Below are 13,985 nucleotides of genomic sequence, written 5' to 3'. Positions count from 1 at the left end.
TCATTTATTCCCTAGGGTTTTTTCTCATCCTACAAGTTAGCAGTTATAGGTCTACAGAAGAGGTAATGGGCACTTTATCATGCATTTTTGATTGATTAGATATAAGTTAGTTGATAGCATGAAAAACAAATGAACCTTCTGAATTTCAGGGACATGATTATGATGGAGAGTAAGATTTTTGCACTTTTGATGAAATAAATTACAATTAAAATTTGATGTGAACAATGATATGAGAACTGTATTTGGTAACTGAGATAAACATAACAATTATAAGAGGAAATTCATTATTCAATCCATTGTACCAGGAGACAGGACTTAGTTCTGCTCAAAACGGATGTCAACACACTACACTTGGTAGTAATTTTACTATTAAAATATTTCTGTTGTTATTTTTCCTGTGGCGGTTATAATGTAAATATGGAGGCAATGATATATCGTAAATAATATTTACATGAAATTGGAGAATGTCATAATGCCACTAACTGGATTTGTTCTGGTCACTTCACCTTTTCATTGTCAAATATATCTTCACTTATATGCCAACCCACCCAGGCAATGAAATGTGGAGATAACATATTTTCTAATAAATGTCCTATGTGTTCAATGGTGACAGGCTAAAGGACATCAAAAGCGACCCTTGTCCCCTAATACACCTTTATTTGACAAGAATACCACTATTTCCACCTTCTACAACATCAACATTTAGTGTTTGTTTACCTGTATTTTACCTGTCAGTGTGATGACCTTTAATCTGGAACACCTGTGAACTTTACCACAAATATGTAATATGTATGTAAGAAATCACTCATGTTCAAACATTTTCTATGATAAATTGGCTGATTTGACTTAGTAATTATGTGATATATGATTACTGATTAGTTTCACCAGTATTTCAATTTATGGGTTTGTCTGTGGAAACTGAAACAGGATGGAAATACAGTTTCTATTTATTTATTTTCTTCGATGTTACTGCAATAAATGAATTTATTGCTCATCTATTTACAATTTTAAGCATATACCTTTTTTCACGCCTTTTCTACAACTAATATTGTAAAATTTTACCTTTGTTGAAATTGTAAGCAAAAGTAATTAACTGTCAAGTGCAAAGTAAAAAAAAAAGATTTTTTAGACTGTCCTATTCTTGGTACATGGAAATCCAGGTAAAGGTCATCATCTCTGTTGAATCATGACATTTTTTTTTAAAAACCAAATTAAGTTATATAAGATTATTATGAAGTATATGTACAATGTAAATATAGGTACTTGTATTTAAAATAATTGGTCATGACCTTTACTTTTATGTTGAATCATATGGGTAAGGAAATATGTCATAGCACTTAGAAGCTTGTGTTTGTAATAGGAAATTTGTGCAGGAAATATCTGCTTTTAAGCTGTCTGTACTTATTTCCTTGTTTACATAAGAAAGTTATACTTTTCATTGTTCTTTAAAAAAAAACTTCACGGTCTAGTATTTTTAAACTTGAAGGGTTGTCGTGTCACTATTGGGGAACTCATTTTGGCTTATAACTTTGCAAAGACTGATCCCATGGTAAGAAGTGTTGACTGGAAGGACTTTTAACATATACCCCAATTTAATCTGTGTGTCTGTCCATTCATCTTTCCACATACACTGTGTCTGTCCATTCATCTTTCCACATACATTGTTTAGCTCAACTTCATGAATTGCTCTATGACTGTATGAAATTTTAAATGAATCAGGAGCATCATATATTGATGTGCTTCAAGAAAGATAATTAATGTCTGATGCCTACAATTGGGTATTATCCAATATATCATTTGAAGTTAAGGGGTATTCTTTTCATGGGCTTACTCACAGTATTTTTCGTTTACTTTTTGTTCTGCTTAATTGAAAACAATGGGTGGCAAAGCATTTGGATCTCAAAAGGATTGGTGGTCTGAACATCCTCTACTACCTTTAGTGGCTCAGATGGTAGATGTGGCAACTCAATAAAAACCTGTTTGGATTGTTTCTGTGCTAGTAGTTTGTTGATGGTAACCTTACTTAGCAGAAATGAGAGCAAGAATGGACAAGTGAAAATGATGTATGTACCGTTGTGGGCCCAGATGAGGGACTTTGCACCCTAGAGCATCTTTCCTTCATAAATACAACTTCCTTTAGGTTACAGATCACCAATTCAACCAATGAGCATTTGGAACGTACACAAAAATAGTCCTACGCAGAAATTACCCCTGTTCCTCATAGTGCTGCGAAAAAAGTTCTCATCTTATTTAAAAAATTTAAACAGTTTCTGAAAGGAAAAACATTTCTGTACATTTTATAGGTGCATTTTGCTTCTTGTGATGTGAAGCCTAATCTCCATAATGATTTTTAAATATACCCCTATCTTGTGAAAACACTGGGATTTCCCATGCTATTTATAGACCCTTCACTTCTGGTGACCAGTACTGCATTGCAAGTCTGCTAACCCCACATGCCATTCTGAGGATTGTGAGCTGACATATGTAGAATCATGCTGATATATAGTCATCTGCAGGTTAAAGTTAAGGTAAAGTCCAGAGAAGCCATTGAATATTGTGAAATTAGCATAGAAGCCTATGGGAAGTGGAATTAGTGGTTTTTAGCCTTTAGTAAGTTTGCGTGTTTTTAGTGTATGCATGCTACAAGTAACATTTTAAAACTGTCAAACTTTTTGTTTGTTTTCAGGTATTACAAAACTTAGGCAAAGCAGAAAAGACTGCAGATGAAAAATTTGATGAACATGTACTTAAACTGGAAAGGCAACAGGTAATTATAAATTATAGTTTTTTCTGTTTTACATCATTTTCTGTTAAAGTTAAAGGGTGAGGTTGTCATTCAGTGAATTTTTGAATATGATCTCAACAATAACACCACTGTATCTTATATCACCTCTGCTGCAGACTGTGTCATATGTCATTATACCTACATCTGTATTTTTTGCCTGAAAACATAAAATTCTTGTCGTTTACAGGAGGTTGCCCACAGATTTCAGAAGGAACTCAGGAATTACATTCATTGTGCCAAAGGTAATGCTTGTAAACCTTGTATGTTGCATGTAAGTGCATCACATGATTTATGTGCAATAGTTAGTGCATTTAATTGTCATGTTGCCAAGGGCTATAATATGTAAATATTAGTTTGTAGGGTGTTGAAGGACTTAATTTAGCGTGTTCATTATCAAATAATTGATGAAGTATTATTTTCCTCAATAGACCTGTATTACAACATGATGATAATAAAGGGGTCAGTGTAATATATCCATACTTAAATAATTGGATAATCAAAATAAATATTTGAAAACTCAGTCTTTTGAAGTTCTGGTTGTATTATCGAAATTATGGATTTTCAGTTTCTTATTCCTTTCCAAATATGGGATTAATTAATGTATACAAAGTTGATCTTTCTCCTTTGACTTTCCCTATGTGGAAAAATATTTTAGAAAGAAGCCACATTTACTAAGTACTTGAAGAATTATTGCCACTAAATTTTTAAGTGTGTAGTGATAGATGACCAACTGAAGCAGCTATTGTTTAACAGTTTCATTGAATCAAATAAGTCTGACAATTTAGGACCATTAAAAGACTACTAAGACTAAGATATTTTATTTAAAGTCGGGTTTCAGTATAACATTAAACATAAGCTCTGTGGCCAGTCCTCTGTGTAAAATATGTCTATGGGGCCTACAGAAAGATTTGCAATAAAAAATATTTGGTATTAAGAAATGTAGGAATCACCCTTTATGAGCATCTGCCTGGTTTTAAGGCAGAGCTGTACTTAAGTAATGATGTCATAATAGAAAAAGCATTTTGACAACATATGAATGGTAGCTGAAAAAAAAACCCAGCTTGTTATGCAAGAAATTTTTTGTAGGAAACAAAGAGTGCATGCGTGAAACTCCTATGCGACATCGTTCTTGCATCACAAATATTTTGAAACCATTTGATAATAGAGCAAGTTAAATGGGATGTTGCCATTGAAATTAAGTTTTATTGATGTTTAAGCAGGCGTTTCATGGAAATGAAAGATGAAAATTAATCAGATTATGACAAATTATTTAAAAAACTCCTAGTTTTTTAAGACATTTCCATTTCTATGTGGAAAACAGGGAGTGAATACGTAAAACTCATATGGGGTGTCAAACTGGCATGATAATCATATTTAATTCCGAATGGCAAAAAACAGTTAACTTATATGCAGAAGAGTAAGTTAAAATTTTCAACGAGATAGGTCTGAAACTTGCATCAGTAGTCCTGCAAATGTAGATTTTTTTTGGAACAGTAGTAGTCTTAATTGACTGAATTATTCACTGTATTCTAATCTCACTGTCTACTACCATGCATTTTATCCTCATCAATTATCTTTTAAATTCTATTCATCTTTTTACTTTATCTGAACTAGAATACCAGTAGATTGTTTACCTATTTATTGATATCTTTATCAAGGCATTTGAAACATCTGTTGTACTTGCACATTGTTATCTAGCTACATTAAATTGAAACAATTCATCTTTAAAGAGAAACCAGAATACTTTGCAATTAATTTGTTTCAGATTAATGGTTTTGTAATTTTGAACCATGTTAACAAAATGCATTAAATCTCTGGAACAATGGAGTTCATTAGATAATGATAACTATGCAATGATTACACTTAGTCAAGTCAAATTCTTTTCCACTGTAAGACTTCTAAAGATCTATGGGAGCTAGGTATTGTTATCACTTTGACTTGTGACATCCTGTTTATTTTCTTCCAGAAATGGCCCTTGTGAGTTGAGACAACTCGTGTAAGATGAGGTCACTTTCTCTGGTCTTAACTCACTCTCTTCATCAATGAAATGTCTTAAAAGTAGCAGATTGCTCTCGCTTGTTTTATTTCATTCACTTCACCATTGAAGTGTCTTAAAAGTAGCAGGTTACTCTCGCTGTTCTTAACTCATTCTCTTCACCAATGAAATGTCTTAAAAGTAGTAGGTTATTCTTGCTGTTCTTAACTTATTCTCTTCACCAATGAAGTGTCTTAAAAGTGGCATGTTACTCTCGCTGGTCTTAACTCATTCTCTTCACCAATGAAATGTCTTAAAAGAGGCAGTTTAATCTCTCTGATCTTAACTCATTCTCTTCACCAATGAAATGTCTTAAAAGTGGCATGTTACTCTCGCTGGTCTTAACTTATTCTCTTCACCAGTGAAATGCCTTAAAAGTGGCAGGTTACTCTTGCTGTTCTTAACTCATTCTTTTCACCAATGAAACGTCTTAAAAGAGGCAGTTTAATCTCTCTGATCTTAACTCATTCTCTTCACCAATGAAATGTCTTAAAAGTGGCATGTTACTCTCGCTGGTCTTAACTTATTCTCTTCACCAATGAAATGCCTTAAAAGTGGCCGGTTACTCTCGATGGTCTTAACTCATTCTCTTCACCAATGAAGTTTTAAAAGTGACAGCATCATAGACATATTCAAGGCAAGAGAAAATTTGCCAACCCTATGTTCCAGAAATGGTGGTGCTCTCTTGAAGAAGCAAACAAAATATAAATGTTTTCAAGGTAGAAACAGGAACTTACACTTGTTTGAAAATCAAAGATCAGTTATCTTTCAGTAGGTTAGAGAAATTCTTGAATTCTTAAATCATCTCTCATATCAGAACCTATTAGTCTGTCAAAGAAAATCTTTAAAGATCAAGTTCTTTGCTAAAACTTGGTATGAATGACAAACGGAATGATTTCTACAAATCCACCTATGCATAGTGCTGTTTAAGTTATAACCAGAGGGCACGATGTAGGAATGATCCCTAGTCCTCTCTGTGACACTCTACAGACAAAATCACTGGGCAGTTAATAGAGTTAATATTTTAGGAGATTTTCAAATTCACAATCTGTCATGACACAGATAGGCATTGCTGCTACAAATTGAAGAGATGGAGGCAATGAGATATAATGTATTGAAATGTTAAATTTTCAAAGATTTCTCTGAAACTACATAGGAGCATATATTTTGAAAATTAGGGTTGTTGACTACAGTTGGCTCAGAAACAGACTTGGACACTTATTTCCATACCCAGAAAACGCATTTTGGCCTATATCTATAATAAACATCAGAAATGAAGAATCCTATTCCAATTTTGAACAAATACTCATTAAATAATTCTTATAATAGAAAACCCTTTTCATGCATCGAGTTATTAAACTTGGCAAAGTGACAGAAATTTTACCTTCACACAAAAAAAACAAAAAAACTTATGGAGTAGTTTTAATGGAATACAAGTACCTGTATACATATTCTTCTTTTCTTATTGAATTATATTTACAAATTTACTACTGTGTAACTTTATAATTTAATATGGCTCATTTGTATCAAGTTTAACAATGAATAACTGGAGTATCCTGTACAAATATTCTTCATACAGCTGAATAGATGTTATTACTGAAATTGGAGTTGTTTTGACATTTGATATTGAAAATTATATGTCAAAAATCATTGGAATTTGGACTATTATAAAAATTCTACACTATTTTGGGCTGGGTTCAAGTAAGGTTTTCCTTTGAAAAATATGTTCATTCATGTCAGTGTTGTATCACTTACACCTTCATATTAAAATCTAACATTAACTGTTATATTTTGTGAATGGTTTACTTCTGGTTTCTGAAAATGTGGAGTGTTATTTTGAAATTTTTTTTTTGATCTGAATGAAATAATTATTTTCATTTTACATTCTATTACATAATTGCAATAATAAATACTAACAGTAATTTCTGAAATAATGGATTTAAAAAAATAGGTTTTTTGCTAAATAAAGAACTGTGGATATGCATATATATCTTTCCCACATTGAAATTTCTTTTATATCACTTTATATACAAGGGAAACACAGTCAATGATAAATGTATGAGTGACCATGTATGTATCTTTAACTTGAAATGCCCCAGCTCAAGGCATTGTTTTGAAAGAACCAAGTTTTTGTTAAATGTGACTGTAGGTCTGTTATTTTTTTTATATATGTATTTTTTATGAAAGTAGGTAAAAAAAACATCAAAAAAGTAAATTTTGTGGTACAAAAACAGCAGTATTGAATCAATAATAATTAAATAGACTCTTATAAAAATGAAAATGCTTAATAGGGGTTTAATTTTTTCTTCAGTCCTAATCCTATTGGCATATACATGTATATCCATTTTACTTGAATTTAGATCTGTATTATTGTCTATTTCACATTGATTATCTTGTAGAGGGAAGTTAACATGAAGGCCTAGCATGTAATTTAAACTTGAGCCTTACAATATGCTAATTATCCATCATTGATATGTTGATGTGTCTGTATTATTCTATGTCAGGTGTGAATTACATTGACCACAGGTATAGTACCAGTGTGACTGATTTCAGTGTGTTGTGTCATAAAGTAGGTGTGTTTCAACTAGTGCACCCTTTTGCTTAAATGGTTTTCAGTGTGGCACCATCTTTTCATCTTACATTCCCCTTTACTAAAATTAGCCGGCTGGTTTCATAAAAAGGATCTTCTAAAAACAATAGGTAATGTATGTAACCAGAAACAAAGCTGTAATTAGGCTTTATAGAAGGGCCAAATCTGGACAAGGAGAAGTTTTTGCTCATATCCTCTAGATTAGTCCCTGCTTTATTGTAGACCAAGAATAATAGATCTTTTTAACCCTGCATAGTACTGGTACCTTATTACCCCAATGGAACTGTAGGCTTAATTGGCCAATATCAGAGTTAAGAAAAAACAGCTATAACTTCAATTTCAAACCTGTTATATTTTATGGTGTATGGCACACTTATTCAATTTTTTTCTGATCCTGCAATATAGATATGTTAATTCTGACCCTTTGTGAATGTGAAATGTGTAAGCTAGCTCACTAATATTTCAATTGAGTAAGATCTATAATCAATTCGTTATTATCCAATGAGTCAATGACAAGCCAGATTTATCAAGAATGAGTTGAGTAAAAAATATCAATTAAGAAACTCACTTGTATGCCATATTCGATTGACGAGTAGAAGAGAAAGTGTAAGGAAAGAACTCTTTCAAAGAAGTCAAAAACCTGCACTGAGTGAACAATGGATATTTCAAACCCTTGCCATAAATGAATGGTACAAATGGATCTATCTTCTCTAGGCATTCATCAAAGTATTATTGTAAATTATGTGGTGTGGTATATGTCAGGGATATATCTTTTTAGTTAAGCATACATGTAACACACATTTATTTTCTTTTAAAAATGGGGTGGTGTGTTTCAATTACCAATAGAAATTGAGCATATATGATGTATGAAAAATGTTTTTTTAGGAGTAAAAGAAATTGACAGTTGTATAAAAAAAACTTATACAAGCTACATGGAAATGAAATACACCAAAACTTAATTTCAAGGTTTTTTTCATTGAAAGTACATCAACTTGTTGATAGGAATATCAATTTATAACGATTTTAGAACTTATTTCCCCAAATCTTATAGTGTTAAAGGCTTACTAAAACCTAATTTCCTGTTTCTATGCTACAGTCATGTACTGTCATAAGTATTTTACAGGTGTATGCATTTGGGCTGTGGTGTTGAGATTCTATTGTTTTGGGCAGTGGTGTTGGATGGGGTTTAAATATGAAAATGGTCTTAGTGTCATAAAATGATTCATCACTTGAAACCCTTTTTTTGTTGGCACTAATTAAACATTAGAATTCAATGTATCAACAGCTATATGACATTGAACTTTTCTCAGTTTTAAGAGTTTTAATAAGTAGAGGAAATGAGTTCAAGTCTACATTATTTATAAATGCTAATTGTTTAAGAGGATATCTATTATTACATCCTTATTTTCTGATAATTATTATTTAAAAATAATAACTTTACGATGACCTCAGTTTTTTAATACAGTATATACTTGCACTATAGCAAAGTGTTAGGTTAAGTTTGAATTATTGGTATCCAGAATGATAATTATTTTTATGAACAGCTTGGATGCTCCTTCAGAAAGGCAGAAAATAAGTAATAAAAATGATCAAGATGAATTAATTAAAAAGCAAGAGAAAGATTTTTTTGTATAAGAGAAACTTCATGACAAATTATATTATTAAAGTTTCAATCATTTACAATCTGTAACTTATGGAAAATGTTTAAATCTCACACTGTGAAAAGTCTGTTTTTGTACTGCAATAGTTTCTGTTTTGGGAGTGATTTAAAAAAAAAAAAACAAATCCTCTTTAAGGGGTAAGCCATGCGTCCATGGATGCTTACATTCAAAATAAACAAATTTTCCTTTGTCTTCTTAGTAAAACTTAGATTCTAACTCATTTTCCAAAAATTGAAAAATATTTCTAGATTCAAACAGTACTTGTTATACTTATATTTTACAAAGGTTTACCAGACTTTAACTGCTGATTGAAGATTTACAAAATTATGATGTCCTAAGTATTAAAAGTAAATATGATGCCCTAAAAGAAAAAGGTTGTTTGAAGGTGGTCAAATTTTCTTATGATAATATATTAACTTTAAGGGGTTGTGTGAGTAATTTTATCATTAATTCAATTGCATTATTCTAGGAAAGGAAAAGGAAAAATAACACAGCACATAGTAGTACTCATAATTAAATTTTTTCTGTTATTTACACATTAGGTAGGCTTGTATTCATGTTTGGAAATTTAAAATCAGGCTTCAGAAAAAATTAAAAACATTTCATATACATGATAACATGCATGCCAAATTACTTTCATTCTTTGTCAAGTTGTGAATAATGTCTTGTTAACATAATAAAAAAGATGTCATTTCAGAGAAAAAAATATATTTATAAATGCATTAGTGCACATGTATTAATGAAACTGAACACCTGACATAAAAGGTAGAAAAATTTAATCTAGATTTTGCCATAAAGTGATATTGTCAAAGACATATAGATAACTTTACTGTGTGTTGACATTTAACTTTTAACGAAAGACACCATGTTTCTACTCGGATGCACATAGGAATTTGTCAGGAGCATCTTTTTTAGTGTTAAATCATTAAGTGTTTTGTCTTGTAGTTGTCTCTGTATGTATGTAAATAAATAAGTAATACATTGGAGATACATGCCGAGCATAACATGTCCTTAGTTTATAGACTGTGACATAGATTTAGGACTTTTTTAAGGCATGCATAGTGCTTTCACAATGGTAGGATTAAGATGGAATGTGCAATAAAAATGTTTTGACTGAATTTACTTCATAAATACTCAACCAAAATGAGGGCACATATTGTGATGGTTAGGTATTGTAATACAATATATACAAATTCGACCTCTAAATGTGGACCTTAAATTGTTGCAATTTATAACTTTGCTGTGATTTGTATACAGGCAAATCTTTCATAACAACCACTTGTTATCAGCATTGACCTGTCAAAAAAATCTTTATGATTAAAAATTCCTACACACAGGTATTGTATTCTATGTAAAAGTAACCTGTAGACTAGGACCACCTGTCTAATGTGACAAATAATTTTATCACTTTTGGAAGGTCACTCAGGTTTGACTGTATATTGGTAAGCTTTGGGACACCTTGCATTTGTTGTGTAATTAAAACATATTCAGTAACTAACTCTCTTCAAGTAAGACCTGAGAAGCCCAAATATCTGTCCAACACTTCAGAATTCTGAATTGACAAATCAATTTCATACTTTCGGTAAATAAGATATTTGTCTTAAGTTTTGACATGAAACAGAAGCCATATTTTATATTACTTAAGTGCTGTATTTGGTCTGTCAATTTATGAAAACAAAATATTAAAGAAATAACTGTAAAAGTATTCATTTTCGTGGCTTCAAAAATGTGATAATCATTAAATTGTGTTAAAAATAAAATTGTGTGTGGAAAACATGGTTTTCTGTCCACCACGAAAATAGTGAAGTTTAGTACACCACAAAAATTAGCATGTTTACAGTATTTTATCAGTTCTAGTCTTTATTTACATTTATGTCTATTTCAGCCATGGAGATGGCATCAAAGTCATTTTATGCTGTGATGTTAGAAACATTTGAACAGGAATGGAAAGGGGAGGATACTCTCAAAGAAACATTACAGGTAAGTCCTGTGATAGAGTATACTGTGTTAGTATTCATGCCTTTAGTTTGATAAAAAGACCCTTTCATCCAAATTTCTTGGTAGGCTCAGTCCCCTTTTGTACACCCTGGATGTGACATATGACCAAATTGTCTTTTGCAGGTCTTTCTAGAAAAGCGGAGGATACCTATCCTTCTAGTACATATGGTCCATACTCCCAGTTTTCAGTGGAGTCTGGATTGAGCATTTACTTTTGTTTCAATGTACATGTTAGTTTGGTTATTTCCTTTTTGTGTATTTTCTTTGTCCACTTGTTTGTTACCCCTGGATTTTTTTTATTTCTTTGCTACTGCTCAATTTCCATTGGTACTTCCTGTGAGGTAAATGCTACACATTTCTGGAAAATCCTGGTTCCCTCGATTTCCATTTGGTACTTCCTGTGAGGTAAACGCTACACATTCCTATAAAAACTCTAATGGCAATGTGTTGTACCGACCTTGCAAAAAATAAACCAAAAAAAAACAGAAGAATCTATTGTCCGAAATCTGCTGTACATTACAATGTAAGTATACTGATACATGACAGTGTCATAACTTCAGTACATCATGCAGATGAAACTAATTGATACTTTTTATGGACTATTTAATGTGAACAATATCTGATAAGTTGTAAAAAGACAACTATTTTCCATTCCAACTTTCAACAAAACTGAGCAAATTAGAGTGGTAATACTAATGCAGTATCAAGGAAAACATTAATAGATATGTATACAAGTAGAAGTTATGAAAAGGAGTAATGGAAGGATGTTATCCTGTAGCATCACTAACTTTTCATGGCATGTATTGTTGAAACTGAAGTAATTAATTTACGCCTTATGTGTAAATTCTGAAAAATGGCAGAATAACTTCAAAATTATTATAACCTTTTTTTCAGGCACTAGAACTGATGTGGGCAGACTATTTACAACGTCTACAAGATTCTGTACAGGAACCTGTTACAACATACAGCAGTCATTTTCATCCATTAAAGGTATAAAGTACATTGATATGGGTGGCCGTATTTGGTCAGTTCAGTAAAGTGTTATACTGGTTAGTTGTAGCAATAGACAATGTTACTATGCTATTTTTCAAGAAATATTTGTGGCAAATAGTTTAAGTGAATTTAATCAATTTATATGGGAAAAGAAGTTAAAAGGATTTTGGCACATGTGCATGTATAGCACATAACATCATAGTATGCTGGTAACTTATTCTGAAAATAGATAATTGTTCTGTAAAGAGCTTTTATCAGGAATTTTTCATTAGGAATCTATATAGGTCCTTTACATTTTAACATTTGTACTGTTTTGTCTGCATATCACACCACAGTGGAACTATTTATAAGTATTTATTATTAATAAGTATAATCATTTACCAATACTAAATGTATTCATATTTATATCTTCAGCAAAGAATAGCCAAAAGAAATAGAAAACTAGATTACTATGATAATGCTCGACATAATTCTGAAGTTCAACAGAATGCCAGGAAAAAAGATGAAACTAAAATTCAAAAGGTTGGTACTACTTGATTTGATCTTGTCTCCTACTGGACACCATAAAAAATAATTGACCTTTACAGTTTGTATCTATGGTTGTCAAGTTTAAAAGAAAATGTTTTGTGAGCAATTTTAAACCGTTGTATTATTTTGCTTTGTAAACATGAGTTTTTATCATATACTGTGAAAGTATTTATATTTGTGGGGTATCAATTTTCATGGATGTTGTGGTTAACTCAAACCATGAATTTAATGTTTCAATGAAGTGCATATTTCCATTTATTTGCACTGTGGAAAATGTCAAACAACAAATTTAAGAATCCACAGTCAACAATTTGTCTACAATCCACAAATGATGTAAAGGTGTAAGCAGGTCATTATGACTTTCAATTAAATGTAATTATATGATATCATGCATGACTTCAAAGTTCAAGTGGAATGAGTCAATTTGGTCTGCAAGCAATACATGTACATGTATCAGAAGGATATGAAATATTTGTTTAATTATATGATAAATGTCTTCTGAAGCCATTTTTGTTCAGCTAAAAAAAAAATAGTCGTACTGTGATAATAACTTTAGTATAAGTGTATAGATGTACCACAAAGTGCCATATCACAAAAAAAAGGCTGGGATTGATTTTAGGGGTTGTGACTTAAACTGCTGATGAAATACGGGCCAGAAACAAGCATTTTGATTTTGAGTAGAAGTAAATATATACTTTGAGATTGATTCACAAGGTGCCACACCAAGAAAAAAGAAGGCTGGGATTGATTTTTTGGAGGTAAAAAATAAAGGCCATTTTGATTCTTGTCAAATCATTATTTTATTGAAATCAAAATTCAAAGCTGCATCAAGTTTAAATGGTTTGACCAAATTTGTCCCAACTATTCAGCAATTGTATCTAACTTGAGTCTGCTATAAAGCATTTTCCCCTCTATTTGGTCATTGTACTAGAAGAACTTAATACAGGCCATGAAGACAGGTATGCAACTTTATTTGTAATGATGTCAAACATCTAATCAAAATGGTCAATTCCTTGTCTACAACATGGACCAAAAAAAACCTAGTTTGATTTGTATTTTTATGGATGCACTTTATATTGTAATAATGTTGTATTTTAGTTTTGTATTTTTTCGAAACATAATTAAACTTTTATTTAAATTATCCTGAAATTACTTGCTCAGGCAGCTGATGAGCGAGAAGAATCAAGAAAGATATATGAAGAATTAAATAACGAGTTACATCATGAACTGCCAGAATTTTATAACAGGTTTGTCAATCTTAATGTCCTTCTGCATTATTTGTACTTGAAGCTTAATTGTAGAAGTGATACAATTTCTGATTTTTTAGTATTCTGCTGGAGGTACATAGTGATCATTTTGTCTGTCAGTCTGTTCATCCTCTGTTCACAACTTTTT

The 13,985-nt window shown here is 31.4% G+C and overlaps 1 protein-coding gene across 5 annotated transcripts in view; it reads left to right on the top strand.

The window, feature by feature from the left end:
• LOC148611517 (myc box-dependent-interacting protein 1-like) overlaps window positions 1-13,985 on the top strand; it is a 44,317-nt gene that overhangs the window by 15,995 nt on the left and 14,337 nt on the right. For 4 of the 5 annotated variants that reach the window (XM_088592162.1, XM_088592159.1, XM_088592161.1 and 1 more), the window contains exons 2-7: window positions 2,687-2,767; window positions 2,973-3,027; window positions 10,957-11,051; window positions 11,964-12,059; window positions 12,477-12,584; window positions 13,752-13,837. In XM_088592162.1, the coding sequence (XP_088448288.1) occupies window positions 2,687-2,767; window positions 2,973-3,027; window positions 10,957-11,051; window positions 11,964-12,059; window positions 12,477-12,584; window positions 13,752-13,837 (521 nt within the window). Of the gene's footprint in view, window positions 1-2,686; window positions 2,768-2,972; window positions 3,028-7,322; window positions 7,347-10,956; window positions 11,052-11,963; window positions 12,060-12,476; window positions 12,585-13,751; window positions 13,838-13,985 lie in introns of those variants that run through there. The other variant, XM_088592160.1, reaches the window with a different exon arrangement.

The sequence above is a fragment of the Perna viridis genome, chromosome 7 (genome assembly GCF_037379345.1).
Source record: "Perna viridis isolate PV_CMFRI_1.1 ecotype Kerala chromosome 7, ASM3737934v1, whole genome shotgun sequence".
NCBI lineage: Eukaryota > Metazoa > Mollusca > Bivalvia > Mytilida > Mytilidae > Perna > Perna viridis.
The sequence above is the reverse complement of the archived record's forward strand: the minus strand, read 5'-3'. Positions and strand labels throughout refer to the sequence as shown.